A 22010-nucleotide genomic window follows, 5' to 3' on the forward strand; every position below is an offset into this window, starting at 1 on the left:
GTTTTTCATGCATATGAGGGGCTAACGGGGGCGGGGAGATGGGTAACCTGGGAGAGGGTGCCAGTTGCTAGAGCGGTCTCATCGTATGGGCAGAAGGGCTTGTGACCTTGGATGCAGGAGGAGGCGCTGGCCTCGGCTGGGGGCCCAGTGGCAGGAGGGAAGGCAGAATGCAGAGCGCCGGCCTGGGGGCTGGTGAAGTGGGCTTGAGAGCAGAGGTTCTCTGCAGAGCATTGCCATTGTCTCAGTGAACTAGGAAGCAAAGTTATCCTTCGAGAGGGAGGATGCAGGGGGAAATATTGTAGTATTAGAGGTTTGAGGAGAGAGAAACAGGTATAAGATGGTTGGCTAGGAGAGAACATGGGCTGAAGATAAGAGAGAAGGGGGGGCAAGGAATACAGGGTGTCTGGATAACTCAAGAGAGCTGAATGCCCTGTTTCTTCTTTTTTGTGGTGGTTTTTTTGAGACAGAGTCTCACTCTATCACCCTGGGTTGAGTGCTATGGCATCATAGCTCACAGCAACCTCAAATTCTTAGGCTCAAGTGATTCTCTTGCCTCAGCCTCCTGAGTAGCTGAGACTGCCCGCACCTGCCACAACGCCCAGCCAGTTTCTTCTGTTTTTAGTAGAGATGGAGTCTCACTGTTGCTCAGGCTGGTCTTGAACTACTGAGCTCAAGCAATGCACCTGCCTTGGACTCCCCCCAGAGTGCTAGGATTACAGGTGTAAGCCACCGCACCCGGCCTCCCTGTTTCTTCTCATTGCCACATCAGGAGAATTTAACCAGGAAATCTGCAAAATTAACCACTATTCCATTATATAGATGTACCACAATTTGCTTATCCATTTGCTGATTATTAGACATGAATGTGGTTTCCAGTATGAGGCTATCGTGACTACAGCTGCCGTGAACGTTCACTTACTGTATTCCTCTCTGTAGCAGAATCGCTAGGTCACTGCCTAGGTCTATATTAACTTCTACGACACTGACGGTTTTCTGAAGTGGTTGGTCTGCAAAAGTAACCAGGCAAATGCTTCACCCTTTAAGGTAAAAAATAAGCTATATTGGATGGGAAGTGCTATAGAGTAGAAATTCAGTCTCCACTAAGTCTTAGCAAATCTTAGAAAAGTTGCTGAACTTCTGGACTCAACTTCCACAAAACCTACATGGTGGAAATAAACTAGGTTATCTGTAAGGTCCCTTCCAGACTCCACATTGATTTTTGGTGGAATCCTGCCACATGTTAATAAACAGAAAGCCACATCTGTGTGTGTTTTTCTTCCTTGGGAGTTGAGCAGCATTTAATGTAATGGACATGCTGAGAAAATTCAGATCCAGAAGCAGGAGGATTGGATTCCCAGGAAGCACATGGTTGTTTATGAAAATCACATGGTCTTTAGAAGAAAATAGTGTAAGGCGATATAGGACTTCACTCAAAACTTTCCAGAAAGAAAGTTATGTACATGTACATATTAATAGCTCTAATTCTTTTTAAATTATAACTAGGCGATGCATTTGAGTGGTTAAGAAGAAAACAGGTACACGCCCACTGTCTGGGTTGCTGTGGCTTGTTTTGAAACCAGTGTATTGAAACTTTTGCATCTGTTACTTTTGCTGAACTACCCGTAAGTGTTTTGTTCACCTGGGCAGTCTCCAGCCAAAGAGAAAAGAAGATTCCTCTGTTTCCTCCTGGCAGACAGGAGCGATAGCCCCAAAGCCGTCTTACACCAGATCTTGTGCATAAATAGATCTAAGAGTGTGTCGCTGCAAATCTCCCTGTTAACGTCAGCAGTGTGTGGTGAAGGGCGCGCTTCGGCAAAGAGTGAGGAGTCACGGTTCACTTGGTGGAAGTCATCTGATGAATAGAGGCTGCTCGAAAAGACAGATTGGACATCAGTGTGAGATCATTCACTGCTGTAATTTGTCTTTTGGGTTAATGAGAATTACGAGTAGGGAGGGGAAAACCAGTTGGAGATAGCCCCGAACCAGGTGGTGATCAGTGGTGGAGGTGGACGTCCAGTCAGTCTCTTCCACCCTTGGTCCTGGGGTTGTAAGGTCTTGACATACCCAGGGCAGGACGATTGCCCTCTGTGCATCACAACTTAATTCAAAAGAGACTCTGCCAAAGAGTCTGAGCATTGCGAGGCCTGCATGGGCCGTGGAATTGCAGACCTGAGCTGTGAGAGGTCAGGAAAGCCAGACTCTTGGCCCATGTGGAGTCCCAGCATATCTGACCTAATTGTCACTTGGCCTCTGCTTGAATACCTCTAATGACATGGGGCTCACTACTTCGCATAGGCCCCAGATGCTTTTCAGAACATTCTCTGAAAGTACAACCTCACCACACTAGTGCTGTGTTACCTTCCATGATGGGAGAAGAGAATCTAAAAACAAAAGCATAATGGGGCCGGCACATGTGGCTCAAGGAATAGGGCGCCAGCTCCATATACCGGGGGTGGTGGGTTCAAGCCCAACCCTGGCCAAAACTGCAAAAAAAAAAAAAAAAAAAGCATACCTACAGCTAGCGTTGGGGTAGTAGCCTGGTTGGTGGTGTTTTCCTCCCCAGATGGGGGTGAACGGTAGGTACCATAAGCATTGATTTCTGTTCTTGCTTGGAGAAACAAAGAAATATTTTTTTGCCTACCTAGGAACCATCATATTGTATGTGATCCTGATTTATCTTCACATTGGTCTATACATCTGATTATTTCTCACATTTGGCTGTGTTCTTCAGAGCTATTCAAAAGTCTGTTTATTTGTTCCTTCAAAGCACTAATTCTCAATAGGAGAATGTTGCCCACCAAGGTCATGTGGCAGTCTCTGGAGACATTTTAGTTGCCACAACTGGCATGGAAGGGGCTTTTTATATCTGGTAGGTAGATGGATGTGCTATTAGATCCTACAATGGGCCAGGTGTTGGGGCTCATGCCTGTAATCCCAGCACACTGGAAGGCCAAGGCAGGTGGATCACTTGAGGTCAGTAGTTCGAGACCAGCCTGAGCAAGAGCAAGACCCCAATAGGAAAACTAGCTGGGCATGGCGGGCACCTGTAGTCCTCGGGAGGCTGAGACAAGAGGATCACTTGAGCCCAAGAGTTTGAGGTTGCTGTGAGCTGTGGCACTGTGGCACTCTACCTAGGGCAACAGAATGAGACTGTCTCAAAATAATAAATAAACAAGAAAAAGAAACGATCCTACAGAGCATAACACAACTGGCGTCCCTCACCTCCACCACAACAAAGAAAATCATCTGGCCCAGAACATATTAATGCCAAGGTTAGAAACTCTGGTCTAAAAGAGTCCGAATACAAACAGCCAGTAGCCTCCTCTGATAGTGGCCAGCACAGCTGACAGTTTTTTGCTCTGCCTTCTTAGTATCTAGGAAGATTCAAGAGTTTTAATTTCATAGGCAGAAGAGCCTCTGCATTTATATTTGTCTTTGAGGGTCTCACAGAAGAGTTACAGTAGGATCAAGCAGTTTGCTGTAGAAAGAATTCATTGAAAGTCAGGTGTTGGGAGGCGCAGTGGCTCTCATAGAATGCGGTAGCTCATTTAAACCGTAACTTTCCTCATGGGGTGCTGGATGTACCTGTGAATCCTGAATAGGGGCTTACATATTTAAAAGGCCTCTCGGTTTTTAAAGACACACCCAATTTATGACTCATAAACCAGAGAGGTATTATGTATGTTACCTCCAGTTAAGGGAGAAGATAGAATCAGGTCAGGATCAAAGAGTTTTAAAAGACTGTTGTTTTTTTAATATATGTATACTTTACTCATCCAGATTCAGAAAGCAATTTGTTTTCTGTGGTTTACAGAGAATTCCAAATCTGGTGTACTGTTTATTGATTGGTGGGGTTTTTCTTTGGCCGATCTTGTTTGTATAGCAGGGGAGACAAAAAAACATTTTTGAAAGAAAATCGTATGAGGTATAATTTTTTTCTCGTCTTTAGAAGGCAAAAGGAATGCTGAGGGCAGTTGGGATATGTAATAGCGTGTGGCAGGCATAGGAGTGAATCATTTCCTGCACACGCTTTCTGGGGTAGGACCCAGGCTGAGAGAGGACGCAGAAGAGCTTGTCAGTCGAGGCTCATTAGATGAGCCCCACGACTCTTCTGGATGCTTCCAGAAGCAAGGCCCTGTGCCACTTGCCATGAGCACCACTCAGGTCCCCTCTTCTCCCATCCTTTGACCCAAACCAATCCAAACTTGTAAACGGATGAAATAAACATTTCGGGGAGCCTGCTCTGTGCTGGGCATGGGAATTAGAATGGAAACACATATTCTTCAGGGACAAAAACAGCAGGCCAAGGAAGCATCCAGGCTCACCACGAATTCTCACTTGGTGAAGAAAGAGAGGCCTGTGGGATGCTGAACTGTCTACCGGAATCCAAAAAGAATTGGCATTTTCTTTTCTGGCTTGTGACCATAATTACTGAAGGACCGTTTTCTTTTTTAAGTGAAAATGGTAAAACTAAAAAATAGAGCGTGGCTGGGCGAGATGGCTCATACCTGTAATCCTAGCACTCTGGGAGGCCAAGCTGGGGGGATCACTTGAGCTCAGGAGTTCGAGACCAGCCTGAGCAAGAGCAAGACCCTGTCTCTACTAAAAATAGAAAAACTAGCCAGGCATTGTGGCAAGTGCCTGTAGTCCCAGCTACTCAGGAAGCTGAGACAGGAGGATCACTTAAGCCTAAGAGTTTGAGGTTGCTGTGAGCTATGATGCCATGACACTCTGCTCAGGGTGACAGAGTGAGACTGTCTCAAAAAAAAAAAAAAAAAAAAAAAAAGATTAAAAAAAAAAAGCTAAAAAATTGAGCAATGTGTAAGTAGTGATGGACATTTGGAGTTTAAAGGAGCTCTGGGGCACAGAGTTCTTCCTTCAGTGGTGTGATTTATTCCTGGTAAAGATCACCCTTGCCATTTCCTGTCCTTGTGAGACTCTCAGAAACACACAGCTGGGGTCCCGATGGCGGCCAACGCAGGGCAAGCGCACTCTCTGAGGTGTGGCCATGTCCCTGCCTTGCTAGCAGGACCCGGCACCCAGTGTGTCCTGTGCTCGTTCATGGCTTAAATCTCTTCCACAGAACTCTCCATTCTTCTCTCTGGAGACGTGCTCTGAACAGTCACCCCCAGTGATGACATTGCAGCTCTCATGCAAAAGCTCGCCTTCTGACTCTCGCCTATGAAGATGACAGTTCTCTCTGTGATGGCCAAATTAATTATCAGAAATGGTTTGCTGGCAGACAGTCGGATGCTAATTATGATTGGAACTGTAGGAGCCTTGAAACCCAAATGTGTTAATGTTCATTGTTGTTGATAAAAATTAAAAACCATAAAATATGGAAGAAAAATATTTTAAGTGAAAACAATACAGATTAAGCTAGGAAACTTTAAGTCAACTGTAATCTGAGTGAAAGCTGTGATACAACCCACAGTTTGGGAGAAGGGCTTCGAGAAGTAGTTAATTAATTGTTAGCTTGTTGGTAGACTGAGAACTGAGCTTGGATATTTCAACGCAAAGCCAAAAAAAAAAAAATGAGCTTTAATTAAATTTAAGGTGACTTTTAGGGAAGTGTTTTCAGAAAATCTAAGTTTGATTATCTAATATGACTTCATACTGTGTCCCAGGTTTGTGGAATCTTTCCAGCAGGTTTTACCTAGGAAGAATTATTTTCAATTAAATGGACCATGACCATTGCAGAAGGAATCATGAAACGCACCTGTAATGCAGAGTCGTGCAGTGAACAAAGCCACCCAGCTCACAAAGGGATAGTCCAGGAGTCAGCTGTACTAATGCTGGCTTTGAGAATCATCTTCTTTCCCATCAACACTTACATTAACGAGGTGGAGAGATGAAGGCAGGCAGGTGCTTTTTGCCATTTGATGCAAAAAGGTTGAAAATTAAAAAACAATGGGAAACTTGCTAATTGTTCCATATACGTATGTGAATGCGCTTCCATTCTTTAGAAGCACTTACAATATTCCAAGCATACATTCTAGAATAATCTTTAATGACTAAGAAAACAAAAGGCACCCATAAACACTTGGGGGAGGATTTTATTGGGGAAGGGTCTTAATCATTTTTTTCTCAGAGAAAGTTAAATAATTTATGATTTCTTGTTAAAATGTGGTGACTAATATAAATAACCATCTAAAAAATAAATTTTGTCTGATGTTGCATCTCAGTTATTATGAATGAGATAGAACTTTCTGCAAGAAATGTACATTTCCTTTTAGGGGGGTGTGTGTGTGTATGCAATGGGGCAGTGAGTTCCCAAGTCTGTTAGACACTCATGAGTTACTCTCAGCACAGATTCATTTCTCAGGGAAAATTTATGCAGAGACAGGTGCATAAAGTCCATTGTTCCATGGCAGAACTGGTTGTGGTCAAGGAAACAGTGATGGTATAAGAAGTGCTTTGAAAGTCCCTGCCATTTTTCTACAGTTATACTCAGGGTAGAATTCCCTGATCCCTCTCATGCAGCCAAGGTAGGAATGCAAGTTCCGCCTGTCAGGAAGTTTGGGGAAACTGAACTTAACAAAATCTCATTTTTCTTTGTGTCATCTAACTTTTTCTTGATAATTTTCATTCCTACCACACAGCGATTCAGTGACCTCAATTCCATCTCTCACGAGCCAGAGAGGAAAGCGCTCTATGTTTAAAGAGACTCAGAGTCTCCTGGCTGTCCTTGTTCTGCTAAAGGGAAGCTGTGCCCACAGATTGGCTGTTTGGCTCTGTGGAAAGGGGTAAGGACGGTAGGGCCCGCGCAAGCTGTATGAACAGATAGCCAGGTAGAGTCTCCTGACCAGCAGTGACCACCTCCTGCAGTAACTTGTCAGAAACACAGAACCTCAGGCCCTACCCGAGACCCTCTAAACCATCTGCACTTGCACGGGGTCCCCAGGGCAGGTCTGCAGGCTCCCAAGCAGACCCTCAGCTGCCAGGTGGAGAGGAACACACTTCAAGTATCATTTGATGACAGCAGTGTTGATAGCATTGCTCCCAAGATGGAAGCATTTAAGAAGTATACAGTATGTGACTTTTTTGTGTTTTTTTTTTTTCTTTTTTTGTTTGTTTGTTTGTTTTTGAGACAGAGCCTCTCTCTGTTGCCCTGGTACAGTATGGTGGCATCACAGCTCACAGCAACCTCAAACTCTTGGGCTTGAACGACCCCCTTGCCCCAGCCTCTTGAGTAGCTGAGACTACAGGCGTGGCATCTTGAAAATAGTCACAAGCGGTGAAAATGACTCAAACACCAGCAAAGCTATTAAGGGAGGAAAATCTCCTTGTGGAACTGCTGCTGGAGTTGAGGAAGACTTTTTTCATCCCTTTAGATTGTTTGGAAGGTCCAATAATAAAGTTCAATGAATAAAAAGTAAGAATTGATAAAAAGAGAGTAGGTAAAAACTTAGGTCTAATCCAGTTTCTCAAGATTCTTGTTTTGAGCTGACTTACAGGCATCTGCCCCTTGTCTTTCTTCTAAATTCACATTTCTTGTAAGACAGCTTCAGATGACAAATCAGACATGTCACATAAAATCATTTCTTCTATTTTTTGTCGAGAAAAAACACACAGCATTCATCCACTCCCTTTCCTATCTCATGTAGCTGTTGGTTAAATGCACACAATTTTATATACCCTAGATTAAAAATGTGAAATGCCCTTCAATCATTTTGTTCTATTCACAAGTAAATTCAAAATTTAGCTTATTCAGAGGAGGTTAAATTATGTGGTCAGTGAAGCTTTTCAGTACTGAAAAAAAAATTAAGTTTATTCAAAACATAAATTGACGGCAAGGTGAATCACTTCTACTGTGGAGTGTAAGAATGTAACTATGTTAGTACCTGTGTTTCCGTAATATTTTCTGATATGGAGGAAAATTACTATTCTTTGATCTTATAACGGTTATTTTATAGAAAGTTAAAAATGGAAGTATTGCAAGAACTTTGGCAACTGCTCCTCCTCACTCCCAGGGTCATGTTCTCCAAACTGCTAATTAATGTGAAGTCAGCTTCATGTATTGAGATGTTTAATCAATTGGCAGATTGTTGTCAATAAATATGTGTCTTAAGTGGTTTGTAATAGACAGGCTAATGAAGTACCCTCTGTGAGTGTCAGAGCTATTTGAAAAAAATCTCTCTTCCTTCTGGGCGGTTTGCCATACGTTATTAGTCTCCCTCTGGTTCAAAGAAGAGTGCCCTTCACCATGGCTGCCCTCACCTCCGGATGGATTGTCTGGAGAAGCAGAAAGTAAATTTCATTTTCTCCTAGCAGTTAGTCAAGCAATGTGAGGCCAAAAGGGTGGTTGCTGATAATGTTAATGGTGATCATTGTAGGTAATATTTCTTTCTTTCTTTTTTTTTTGGAGACACAATCTTACTCTGTCACCCTGGGCAGAGTGCTCTGGTGTCATAGCTCACAGCAACCTCAGACTCTTGGGCTTAAGCCATCCTGCTGCCTCCACCTTCCAAGAAGCTGGGACTGCAGGTTCCTGCCACACTGCCCAGCTAGTTTTTCTATTTTTAGTAGAGACAGGATCTCCCTCTTGCTCAGGCTGGTCTCGAACTCTTGAGCTCAAGCAATCCGCCCGCCTCAGCCTCCCAGAGTGCTGGGATTACAGGCGTGAGCACCAGGGCCGACCCTAGGTGACAGTTCTTCAACAGTTGCTATGCACATGCTGGGCTGTTCAGCAGTATAATTTATTTATCTTCCATCTTTGCCACAGCCAGGGACCATGAGAACGGTTCCTGCTTCTGAAACCTCTCAGATTCTGTATGTTACAAATTCAGAAGATGCCAAAACACATATATACCCATTATAAGAGATGCTGTCTATGTATTATATACAATGTCTGTACTTAGAGCACCTCTTGTAATGGCAGAAGTGACTTTCAGTCAATCTTTTGGTATTGGTATAGATCAAGTATCCTAATTTTAAAGCAGTATTTTCCTTTATCAAAATATGTATACATTTTTTGCCACTCTGTTTTATTGCCATGCTACTACAATCCTGAAATAGATTTCATAGATAAAATAACCTTGTCTACATGTGACGTTTGAAAAAGTCATCATATGATTCCCCAACCATAGTGTAATGGACAAATAAAGGGCTGAGAATTTATTGTTGACATGTACATTTGCTATATAAGTGTTTGCTCCTGGTTGTACTCACAGAGAGAAAGTCAGATGTTTGCATCTGTGCACAGAAATTCTGTTTATTTGACAGCTCTAACTGCAGGCTGGTAGCGGTGTGAGGTACTAGCTACTCAAACACAGTTGAGTGTTTACCCTGTCCGTGACATAGTATCCTGAGACAATGAGCAATTCTTAGCAAAGCCACAAAAGCAAAATAAGATACACTCTGTCCTCGAATTGCACCCAAGTTGCATCTCTGGCATGTCCGGTGTACATTGATACTAGGGAGAAATGTTTTATGTCCACATATTCAATAGGTTCAGGTTCTAAGCCCCCGTAATTGTACATAGAGCTTTCCCTACACGGGTGCCCAAGGGAAACTGAGAAGCCAGGCACCCTGGCTGGCCACTTTCCATGTCCCAAGTCTGGTTTGCTGATGAAAAGCATCTGGCACCCCAAGCCTTCACCCAGTAAATGCCATGGAACCCCCTTGTCATGAAGAGAGCCACACGCAGCCCTGCACATTTCCAGGAAGTCTCCAAGGAAGCACTGCCCCCCGTGACACAGGGGCCCTGTGGTTGTCATCCCTGTTTTTCCAGTGTGGCAACAGAAGTTTCTGTAGTTTTCTCCAATGGGCACAGCCAGGAAGTGGTGGAGTTGGGATTCAGACTCTGATCTGACCCCAGAATCCATGCATTCGGCCCACTGTTCATTTTCCCTTGCCCTTTGGGACAGGCCACCGTTGCCTCACGAGAGCCTGTGTAGGCCCTATGGGTCATTTCTCAGAACGGTGCTTGTGAAAAGGAAAAGGATTGATTAAAATCTACTCAACGCCCCTGGCTTCCCATCTACTGTGTCCAGGCTCTGCACGTGGTGCCTGATGTTGACGGCAGCCCTGCAAAGTGGTCGTGGGCATGTCCTGTTCACTAACAGAAGGCTTGAGTCTGCACCCCGTCCGCAAGCCACCTGCCAGTGAGAAGCGGAACTGGGTTTCAAACTCATTTTGATTTCAGAGCCCGAGCACCACTCTCCCACCTCTTCCCTATTTACCCTCCAACTTCTCTCTCATGACCTGATAAGAAAGTTAACCAAATAATATATTGGCCATGTGAGGACGCTGGAAAGTGACAGAGGACATGGCTATACCAGGACATTGATATGGGCCACTTAACCCATTTCAGGGTCTTGATGAAGGTCTTTACCAAAGCATGATTGGTGCTCAGACTCAGAAGTGGGAAAGTACTGCGTGCATCTCAAGCAGAACATGCTGGGGACCCTGCTGTCACAAGGACACTGCTTTCTTCAGTGTCTGTGTGACTATCTTTTGAGATCTTTCAATTTAAAAAGTCCACACCCCACTCCTTCCATGAGGCAGGCACAGGCAAGCCTTGAATAAAGCCAGGGGCATCAAGAGAGTGGTGGGGACACACCAGTCCCCCCTCCTCGGGAACAGAAGCTCTCCGTAGTTGGTGACAGAGAGAGAGCAAGCCTGCTTTCCTCATCGAGCCTTGTTCACTTCCTCCCAGCAACAGAACAAAAGAAGGCCTCCTTCCCAAAAGAGTACAAGTGACGGCTTCTGCCTGAATTTCCCCCAATTTCTGTATTTGTCTTTGTTTATTATTGTATCATATTAATAAATACTATGCAGCTAATGTTCCCATCTGGCAGGGCAGAGAAAAGAGCATAAAAATGAAGCTGTGGTTACATCACTTCAATACTAATGAAGGTGATACCCACTTGGCGTGGTAGAAAGGTGGGTCTTTATTTTAGAGTTCTTAATTAAGAACTGCCAAGTGACTAATATTAATTAGGAAGCCAGCTGTAGCCTTCAGTTTCTCGGTATATTTCTTATGAACCTGTGAAGGGATTAAGTCTCAGCCTTTTTAATCAATCAGCCCATGAGCAATTATCTATTAAGTATACTTCATGTGGACGGGACCAGGCTAGGCAGACAGAGATTTTTAAGATAGTATCTTTGCCTTCGGGATCTCCACCTAACTGAGGAGCGTGCACAGATAGAGGGCTGGGATTTCAGACAGTGAGGGCAGAGCACCCTTTGAACCCTTTGAGCAGCAAAGAGATGCACTGGGTTGGGGCAGCTTTTTCAGACTGCACCGGGGCCCTCATTCCTCTGGGATCACAATCTCATCTGGAACTAATGTAAAGGATGGGAGGGTGTCTGATCCCTGGGGTGCTGGGGCTGCAGGAAATGGAGGACCAGCCCAGCAGGCCAAAGAGTTGGTGTTTGGAGGAAGGGTGAACCATGATTGTGAGGATGACTAGAGCTGGGCCCTAGTAGAAGGGGTGAGGGTTCCTACAGGGGAGAAGTGCTGGGCCCCACAAAGGAGGAAAGAAGGAGATCAGGACAGTTGGACCAGAAAGGAAAGTGACAGGCATTGAGCTGGGGTGTCCATTCTGCTCTTCGGTGCTGAGTCTGTCAACCACCTGGTGCGTTCTTGATCTTCTTGATTGCACACGCATGCACGCTTGTGCACACGCAGGCGTGCAGACACACACATGCAGACACACACACGCATGCAAGCTCAGCCCAGGGGTCTAGTACCCTGAGCCAGAGTGTGGGGAGAGTAGTTTAAAGGGTACGTACTATATATACCTAACATGACCCTCTGCTCATTAATAAAATTACACCTAGAACAAGGCTCTGGTCCCTGTTCCTACAGTCTAAGTCTCTTTTGATATTGCTGTGTCAGTATCCATTGAATTCTACTTTGAATCCCCAGCAACTGAAAGAGGATTATGTGAAGATTAGTTGTAACATACTTTTTCTTAACATTGCCTCATATACAATATTACCTATTACAGGTTCTTTTCAGGTCTCTCCTAATTTCATACCTAGACATTCTGATCACTCTTTAAATGTGCAGTTGTGTTACATCGCCTGCTGGGGTGCTGTGGGTTTGCTCTTGCACAGACCACGAATCCAGAAGTCTGCCCCTCTGCATGCTCCTTGACAGACTTTCTTGAGTAGTATTTCTTTGAAGTCATCTGAGGAGATGTCTAGGTCAGGGGTCCTTAACCTTGAACCTGGGACGGGGTCCTTCACAAAGACTTACCCTTTACAGACTCACTGTAGGGAGCTGAGTTTGGCGTACTTTTCTTCCCCTCAGACTCTGCCATCCAATTCTTTTTTTCACATATATTCCCACCAAGTGCTAATTTTCATTCAGGTTTCCCCTGTCTGTGTGTGTGCGCACACGTGTGTAAATTTTCTCTAGCCCTAGTTTATAGCCTTGTTCAATAAATCCAGACAAACAGAGCGGTCTTCTTCCCAAGTACACACTTTTTCGGACAAGCATTTTCCCAGACCCTACCTGCAGCTCTAGGTAAGTCCCCATCAGTTGCCTTCTCCTCTGTAGAGTGCTTCCCTGATGCCGTGATTTGGAAATCCCTGAATATTGTTATAGGCACAGTTCCCTGGAGATAAAAAAAAAAAAAGAAACCTTGGAAGTAGTAGATATATGCTTTTCTTTCCATTTTCCATTTTATAACTTGGAGACTCTTACTAACTTTGTGTCATCATCACCGGCCTTGAATTGAATGTGATAAATGGCCCGTGTGAAGAGTATCTTACAAAACAGCCTCATAGATACAGAAACACTGTTTTCCAGGGGAGTGATTTGCCCTTGACCACCGGTTAGCACCTGTATTGTTATGATATTTTTCCTTTAATTGGCTTGCTTTCTCAAATTTACTTATAAAAGAAACTTTTAATGATACGATAAATTAGTCTTGCTTGCTGTGAATAAAAATACGTATATCATAATTGGCAGCATGGATCTGTGTACACGTAGAGTCTTCACAGAACATGCTTAGGGGAAGCACGGGTGATGGAAATGTTATATTTCAGGGGCTGAGGTGAGGTGAGGAAAAAGCCATTTGTCCCTCCTTTGAACTTTCAGTAAGACTGTCAGGTTTAATTGGTCATCTACGTTTTGTTTCCACCCATATTTTTTAACTTCAGCGCTGTTGATGTTTGGGGCGGGATACTTGTTTGCTCTTGGAGGCTGTGCTGGGCCCTGCAGGATATTTAGCAGCACCCCTGGCCTCCGTCCACTAGAGGGCAGTAGCAACCCCATGCCACTGCTCCCAGGTATGACAGCTGACTATCAAAAAAGGCTCTAGAACAGTATTTTTCATCCTTTTTTGGTTTCATAGCACACTTGAACCTGTAGTTAAACTTCTACAGCACACTCAAATTATGTTGATCCAAAAAAAGAATTAAAAAAAAAAGGTATTTACTATACTTTGAACTTCTTTCAAAAAATAATTTATTTAATCTTTAAAAATTTTTCATCACATCTAAGATCCTCTCATGGCATACCAGTATGCCATGGCACGGGAGTTGAAAATCACTGCTCTAAACATTGCCAGATAACCCCTGGTAGGGGCCAGAGCCCTGCAGGTTAAGAACCTCTGTGTAAGACGTAAGTCATTATATTGTATTTACTCTTATTTTTATTGTTGGTCGTAAATTGTCACTTTATTAAGTATGCATTTTTAAGATACTCTACAGTTTTTAATTAGGTCCATGTTTTAGCATTTCTGCAAGTAGTTCTATAACTCCCCTGTCCACAAAAAGGAAGCTCCTGGCCACACCACACTGAGGCTCCTTGCTATAGAGGGAATTTAATGCTCTCTACTGATGTCAGTTTCCAGAGGGACCTCCCTCCCCTCCTCATGTGTTTCTGGCTTCCATGCAAATATGATTCCTTTGAAGAAAATTCAGTGAGGAATTACATCCCGTATTTTCCATTATTAACATCTACAGAGACCTACATGTTTGTGAGATGCTGCTCGCTTTCAAATACATTTATCTCTTTGAACTTTCACAAAGTCTGATAAATATTATTTGTCTCTTTTTTCTTTTTCTTTTTTTTAAATCTTTTTTTTTTTCTAAGTTTTTAGAAAAACTGAAGCTTAGATTAAATGATTTGTCCAAAGCTACACCACTGAAGTTGCTCTTCTGTCAAGGGAGAATATTAGAGGCAGTCTTTTCCAAAACAGAGAAATGTTCACATAAATAATGAAATGGAGCACGGAGTCATAGGTCAGCTGTCAGTAATTGGGGTTATGATCGTGTGGTAATACTGCTTTTATTGGTGCAGTAACTTTTGTTTAAAATAACTAATAAATAGTAAATTAATAAATGACTGATAAGTAGTGCACTATGAATTATTAGTAGTTTTGTTTTGTTTTAAGTATCTTAGATGACAACTTGCAAGAAGTATACCAAAGTACTAATAGAAGTTATGTTGAAGTAGGGTACTTCTGACCGTTGTAACCTTCTTCTGAATTTCTTTTTTTTTTTTTAACTAAATCATAATTGTGTGCATTAATGTATTTATGGGGTACAATGTGCTGATTTAATATACAATGTGGAAAGCTTACATCAAACTTGCTAAAATAACCATCACCTCACTTAACCTCTTTGTTGTGGTAAGACATTTATACTCTTAATAGTTTTGAAATATACCATTTCATTATGCACATTAGGTGAGGTCCCACCAATGCCCTCCCTCCTCCTGGCCTCCCCCTCCCCTGCCCTCCCTTCTCCCTCCTCTTTTCTTGTTTCTGGACCATAGTGTTTTATCATTCATATCAACTTGCAGGTGATTGTATATTGGTTTCATAATAGTATTGAGTACATTGGAAACTTTTTCTTCCATTCTTGAGATACTTTACTAGGAAGAATATGTTCCAGCTCCATCCAATAAATATAAAAGATGTAAAGTCGCCATCATTTTTTATGGCTGCATAGTATTCCTTGGTATACATACACCACAATTTATTAATCCTTTCATGGGTTGATGGGCACTTGGGCTGCTTCCATGCCTTGGCAATTATGAATTGGGCCTTCTACGTTTCTAAACAAGTTATAATAGATTGCCATTTATTTGAAAAATGAAATCTGTAAGTTAAAAATGAAAGGATACAGTTAACATTACTACAAAGTTGCCTTTTCTCTGTAATTTTCACCATGACCATTCTGTATGTGGACAGATGTCTCCATATGTCTGGGCTTAGCAATGTCTCAGTTAGTTTGCTGTACCTTTGGGGAGAAGGGCGTCCTGCCACCTCTTGTTCAAGGAGACACATAAGACACTTCTTTGGGGTACCCCGCCAAGATACTGATGGGTAGCAGGACAGTTGATCTGCTCGCTCTGGTTTGGTTTGTTTTGGTTTGTTTTGGTTTCATACAATCCTAGGATAAGATTCAGCCTTACCTCTCTCTCAAGAGAACAGGCAGAGAACTTGCTATGTGCCTAAATCGGTTCATGCTGAGTCACAGCAGCTGGTCGTGTTGCTGTGACAGAGGGGAGACCGATAATGGGCCACAGCACTATCAGCTCTTCCCATGGACGAGACGGTGAGGTGAAGCGAGCCCTCCCCCCCCCCACATACTGCCAGGCAGCTACCTGCCACTGGCAGAGGGAGGAGAACATTTCGTAAACTGCGTGAAAATCCCCAAATGATATTATTTTTACTTAAACATTCTTCCATCTGTGTCTTTCCATTCATTTCTTAGTGCTTTATGAGAAATAGGTGTGTTTTGAGCTTCAGTATTTGGGTAATAATTGCGAACACGGTTCTTGAGAGAGATCGTTTTCAGCAAGGTACTCAGTGGTATGGCATTCAGTGCTCAAAACCCCTGTGTTGGGTGGCAGGTGAGGCTCAGGTCCTGCCTGTCTGGTCCTGTATGGAGACCTCACTGATTACTCTGAGTCTGGGTGAGTCTATCGCACCGTCTGAAGGAGCTTTCCTTTTGGCTTCTGGTGTGTATCAGTTGTTCTTGTCAAAAACTGGCTGTTTCTGGATTTAACATCTACCGGAATGTTCAGGTGCTTTTTGCTTGTTTACTATGCCTCGGTGGTACCCTGAATTTGAAATTGTGGTGTTGGTAAATGACCTCCTTGGCATGATTTTTTTTGTCAAGTCCAGGGGGAGTTTGGTTTACCTATTCCTACTTCTCGCTCCTAATGCTAGGGTTGTCCAGCTCATCGCCACATTAACTTTATCCCTTGCCCGTATTTTGAATTTTTTTCTGGCCTTGATTCTGTATCCACCAACCCTCCACGGATTTTGAATCTTAACTCAGTAATTTTTCCTTGAAACCCCAAGTTCCCAAGGACTGTGGCCCTGGTGTGAAATTGTTCCGTGTGTTTTTAAAGTGATCTTCGCATCCATCAAGAGATAGTCTTCTGTACTCTCCAGAAGCACTGTGTCACATCCAGAGAAAAGATTTGGTGTGGGCTTTAAAGAGCTGCAGACGTTTTAATAAAAGTTTCTTCTCAGTTTTTCTCTGATGTGTATCAGGAGGAAAGTATAGTAACAGAGAACAGAGCATTACTGCAGCCTGCCTGTCTGAATACATTTCAGTTCATTCAGCTAGATTTCCCTGAAAGGGGAGCTTTCCCAGCCAAGCCAGCCCTAAAAACAACCAGGGGGACAAGCTCCGATCTGGGTGCTTACAGATGTCATTTTCTTCTCCTTAATATCTTAGTCTGCAGCACGGTGACAGACAGGATCAAAACTAATGTTCTAATGGAAATTAACAGTGCCCCGTGTCGGGTGGAGATGTGTTGAATCCTCACGCCCAGCTAGAGTGGCAAAGCCCACCAGCCACAAGGCCAGCACTTGGTGTGAGCCCATGTAGTCCCCAAGCCTTCGTGCTGGTCAGTGACCATTAAGGCTGGTCAGGTGGCCTCTGTGGGGATGCGACAGCCTACTTCCAAGCAGTTCCAGGAGCAGGAAGCAGAGAGACATATGGAAATTCCGCTCTCATGCTTAATATACAACATGCAAAATGAATTTTTCATATTGGCTTTTTTAAAAAATGGAAGCGTTCCAGCTTTGCCTCACTGGTGTGCCTTTTGGAGTCAGTGTCCTTTAAAGCAGCCAGAGGGGGAATCACTGTAATATAAGCAGAGTGGTGTTTGCTAGTGAGAGCTGTAGGAGAGAGGATGATGATTTTGGAAACATTATTCTGAGTGTTGAATTGAACAAAGAGTTATTAGTGAAGGAAAAAAAAATACCCGGAAACACGTTGTTAATACTCTTAGATTTGGGCCTGGAGAACCATACTATGAATTGAGTAGAAGATAAATAAAGAGGAAAATAGCAAATTAAGGGGACAGATAACCAGGAAGACGGGGAGAGGGGGAAGGTTGCCGGCTGGCATCGGGAGAGGACATGTAACTAGTGTCTGATGCATTTCCTTAAGAATCAGTGTGTTTGCAAATTGCTCTGTTGCATCTTAGCAGAATCTAATCTGAGTAACGAAGAGCTGACGGGCGAACATGGTTGGATGAATTCCCTCAGTTCTCCTGAAATACAACAGAGCAAGGAACAGTATAATGAAAAATAACAGAGAGAGTAGCTAGGGGCTTAAGTTATGATCAGTGTTCATTACAACAAATGACATTTTCACTGCAGTGTTACCATAAAGATTATTGGCTCTTACGTAATGTGGTTCCCACCTGAATAGATTTGAGAACAGCTTAGCCCGTGAATAGGAGAAGTGCAGCAGAGGCCTGGGGATACCATCAGTCCCCTTATTCATGTTTTCAATTAGTCCTGGTGAGCTGCCTGTTCAGAACCCTGGACAGAGCCAAAGAATCTCCTTCCTGGGAGCCTCGCCATGACTATCTCTGGCATTGACTAGCGTGGTTGTGTGTTACAGTCGGTGAAGACCAAGCTCAGAAAGTGACTAAACTTGTTGGGAGTTTCATATCCAAGGCCCCCTCCTTATGTTCCCTGCCATTTGCTATTTTTCTCAAGCATACATATTACAACATTTTAAAAAATATCTCTTTGGAAAGGAAGCTGTGTTTTGTGTAAAACTTTGGGCACACAACCAGAAGGCATTTTGCAACTCTGTGGCTTCAACCAGCTTTGGAATGGACAACCCCAGTTCTGAGCACGGTGCGTAATGGCCTGGGTTTGCTGAACACCTGTTTGGTACCTGCTGGGCGCTCTGTTATTTTGTCCTCACAACACCTCCATGAGTTATGTACTATTATTATCAGTCCTATTTTGCAGATGAGAAAGCATTTTCAGAGAGGTTAGGTAACTTGTCCAAAGGTACCCAGCTGCCAAGAATTACTAATGAGTTGCACAATCATGTCTAACAGTCTGCTGTACATTATAACTTCCACACAGGTGCTGAACATAAAGGGAGATTCATTCATATTCATTCTCTCTCTCTCTCTCTCTCTCTCAAAACAGGCTGGGTAGCCAGAATATTTGTTTTCAACCCATATTCCCAAATCATACCAGCCTTGCTTGTTGTGTATCTCAAAGTCAACTCTATAAAAGTGTCCCCCGTAAGAGCAAGCTCACTGCCTGTTAGCCAGAGGTACAGACGGCAGCCTCGGTGATGTGGGAGATACAAACAGAACAAGGAGACTCAAAGAGGCCGATGGGGAGGGACTGCCTTGTTGCAGAGAGAGAAGCAAAGTGGTGTTTGGAGGCACATCAGCAGTTGTCAAAAGAAGAGTGAGGAAGAAATCTAGGGGAGCTCAACAGTAGGGTCTCTGGATCTCACCCCTCTTCAGATTCTAATGTTACATTTTTGAGTTTTATGGGGAAAAGTAATACCCCAACACGTAGTGGGGAATTTAAGAATATTCTCAGCCCTGATGTAACCAGAAAATTTAATATTTTTCCCCCCTTTCTCTTCTAAGCTCCTTCTTCTCTGCTTTGTGAGAGCCTGATTGTGGTGGCCCCATCTCGTGGCCACTGCACCTGTTCGGGAAACTTCTCAGCAGCCCATCATTCATGGCACCCAGCCCACAGGTCAGAGCCAGACAGGGACAGAGGAGTGTGAAGTGCCCCAGGCTAGATTCAGTGCCGGGTGAGGACATCTGGCTGCCTGGGAGGCGTCAGACTCAGGAATATGCCTGGCCTGTTGCTGCTCCTCCTCCGGCCCCCGGTGAGGGCATCATGGACGATGTACTCTGGCCAGCCTGGCTCTCCGAGCTACTTTTATGTATTCTGGCTTTGGGGGAAGAGAGGGACTAGCATACATTTCTCCAGCCAAGTAGAATTCGTGGGCTTATGGAGTTGTATGTTTTGCCCTAAAGACCTTTCCAAGCTCATAACTATTACAGACAAAATTAAGGATATTGGGGACACCTCTGTGTAAGTGAAAATATACACACACACCCATAAGAGGGTAGATACGTGGGTCACTACTGGAGCTTCGGACAGACTGTGCTGTGGTCCATTATTTCACTTTCAAGAACCACAGTCAGCAGCATCCTTTCTGATTCACCCGTGCAAGTTTCAACACCAGTTGCTAAGAGTTTTCATTTATTTTCGTCTGCATGGATTTTACATTTCTTGATTTTTGTGTATCTCAGAACTTTCCCTTTTTTTGATTTTTATGGGGGTTTTGAGATTTTTTTTTTTTTCCAAAATAGAGTGTCATTCTGTCACCCTAGATAGAGTGCTGTCGCGTTACAGCTCACAGCGACCTCCAACTCTTGGGCTCAAGCCATCCTCTTGCCTCAGCCTCCCGAGTAGCTGGGAGAACAGGCACCTGCGACAACGCCCGGCTAGTTTGTCTATTTTTAGTAGAGACTGGGGTCTTGCTCTTGCTCAGCTGGTCTCAAACTTCTGAGCTCAAGTAGTCCACCTGCCTCAGCCTCCTAGAGCGCTAGGATTACAGGTGTGAGCCACCACCCCCGGCCTCAAAACTTTCTTAATGACCCACATATTCCCTCTTATGTAGAAGGTTTCTAGATAGATAAACAGACAGGCGCACTTTCTTTCTTTAAAGCATGAAAGGTAACGAGGTAGTCGGGATGCCAGAAAAGGGTCTGTCGGCCTTTATAATGCTTTTCAGCAAAGTACAAGAAGGTGACTCAATTCGTATCTGCAGTGTGGTACCATTCCCACTAACTGTCTGTGGCTCTTGAGCTCTTGACTTGTAACCTACCTGACTGAGCTGGTCTGTAACTATAAATATACCCATCAGAATTCAAAGACATACTACAAGAAAAATCATTACACTTAACAGCAAAAATTTACTGAATTATTTATTAAAGGTAACATAGATCATTAATTTTTTTAAATTGATTGCATTTTGAAATGATAACATTTTGGATATATTACGTATGGGTTGAACAACAACCCATTATCAAAATTCATTTTCATCTGCTTTTTACTTTTTTAATATGTCTGAGAAAAGGGAAAGTACCATTTGTGGCTCGAGTTACCTTTTGGACAGCGTTATTCTACAGAGATACGTGGGGACCAGGCCTCTGCAAATTGGAGGTGCTAATATGTGTTTAAAAACAAGATGTTAAAAGTAGCCTAGGAGGAGAAAAATTAACTCCCTTCAGGTATTCAAAGTAGCCAACACTGGTAAAGAAGAAAGACCTTGCTTGCTTCACCCTCTGGGGGAAAATATACTAGACGCAAATCTTCATGGATGATAGTTAATGGGGGAAAAATGTTTCTCTATGAGGACATTGTCAGGATAGATAGTAGGAGTCGATTGTTTCCGAACATGGTTTGTTGATATTTGAAAATAACTATGGTGTGTGTGTTCCCTTGGGATCCTCCATCCACAGCCTCGTCACTGTGGGCCTAGGAGGAGCTTTGCAAACACCTGTGCCTCTGGCATCTCCGCCCCACACTTTAACTTCCACCTCGCTCTCACCAGCTGTATTTAGAATGCTCTAGCACCTTCCAGGGGTGTTTTGTGGGTGAGATTCTTAGATGAAACACTTGGGATTCTTGGATGAAAGGGGCTGTTATGACAAGCTTTGCTCTTCCCTCTTCGCCCACGGCCACAGTTTTGCTTGGAGCCCACAAGGCCTGTTGGGGGCATCAAACAGCTAAAGCTCTCATGCAGAGAGAGGCAGGTCCTCCTGGTGGTGTGTCCCCAGGGTCCCCACCAGATTCTCTGCTGGTGCATGGAATGCTTGTACGTCATTTTTAACAACTTACACCACAGACCCCCTAGTTTTTAACCTTTTTTGCGCTTGTAGGCCATAAATTTCTCTGCATCTCTTAAAAATCTTCAATTAAAAAAAAAAAAACTAGGAGGTGGTCGGGAGCAGGGGCTCACACCTATAATCCTAGCCCTCTGGGAGGCCAAGGCAGGTGGATTGCTTGAGCTCAGGAATTTGAGACCAGCCTGAGTAAAAGCAAGACCCATCTTTAAAAAAATAACCCGGCCTTGTGGTGAGTGCCTATAGTCCCAGCCACTGAGGAGGCTGAGGGAAGAAGATCATTTGAGCCCAAGAGTTTGAAGTTGCTGTGAACTATGATGCCAAGGCACTCTAGCCTGGGCAACGAGTGAAAAAAATAATAAAAAGGTAAAAATAAAAGAAAAAAAACTAGGAGGAAGTGCATGAAAAATATTAAATGTGCTAAATCTACCCAGGAGCTACAAGTGTGTTTTACATTTTAAAACTTTTCTTTATTTGCCATGTTAGCGTTTCAGTCTGCTGATCACTTGTTCCGCCTTGTGTGACAGAATCCCAATTTTCCTACAAACATAGCATTCCTAGTTAAATCTGAGTTTCATGAAAACAACAGACAACATGTTAATATAAATGAGGCAACCTAGATTTTCACATGCTGAATCTGGCAATTCTGACCCTCTTCCACCCTCAGTGCATTTGGTCAACATGTGCCCCTCCCATTCAGTTTCAAGGGCAAGTATCTAATCTAGACTTGCTAAATCAGGTTAAGAACTTCTCATAGTCTGCCATTGTCCTCAGAATAAAACCCTGAACACCTCCAATTAAGGTTTTCCTTAAAATGGTCTTCCAACTTTATATTTTATTTTATTTATTTATTTATTTTTGCAGTTTTTGGCCGGGGCTGGGTTTGAACCCACCA

The 22010-nt window shown here is 43.5% G+C and overlaps 1 protein-coding gene across 2 annotated transcripts in view; it reads left to right on the forward strand.

The window, feature by feature from the left end:
* RSU1 (Ras suppressor protein 1) overlaps positions 1–22010 on the forward strand; it is a 193780-nt gene that overhangs the window by 162499 nt on the left and 9271 nt on the right. The window contains exon 9 of one of the 2 annotated variants that reach the window (XM_053572367.1): positions 5084–6163. The exons of the other annotated variant lie outside the window; for it this stretch is intronic. Within the exon in view, the coding sequence (XP_053428342.1) occupies position 5084 (1 nt within the window). The 3' untranslated portion in view covers positions 5085–6163. Of the gene's footprint in view, positions 1–5083; positions 6164–22010 lie in introns of those variants that run through there. 2 annotated transcript variants of the gene reach the window in all.

Source organism: Nycticebus coucang, chromosome 20 (genome assembly GCF_027406575.1).
Source record: "Nycticebus coucang isolate mNycCou1 chromosome 20, mNycCou1.pri, whole genome shotgun sequence".
NCBI lineage: Eukaryota > Metazoa > Chordata > Mammalia > Primates > Lorisidae > Nycticebus > Nycticebus coucang.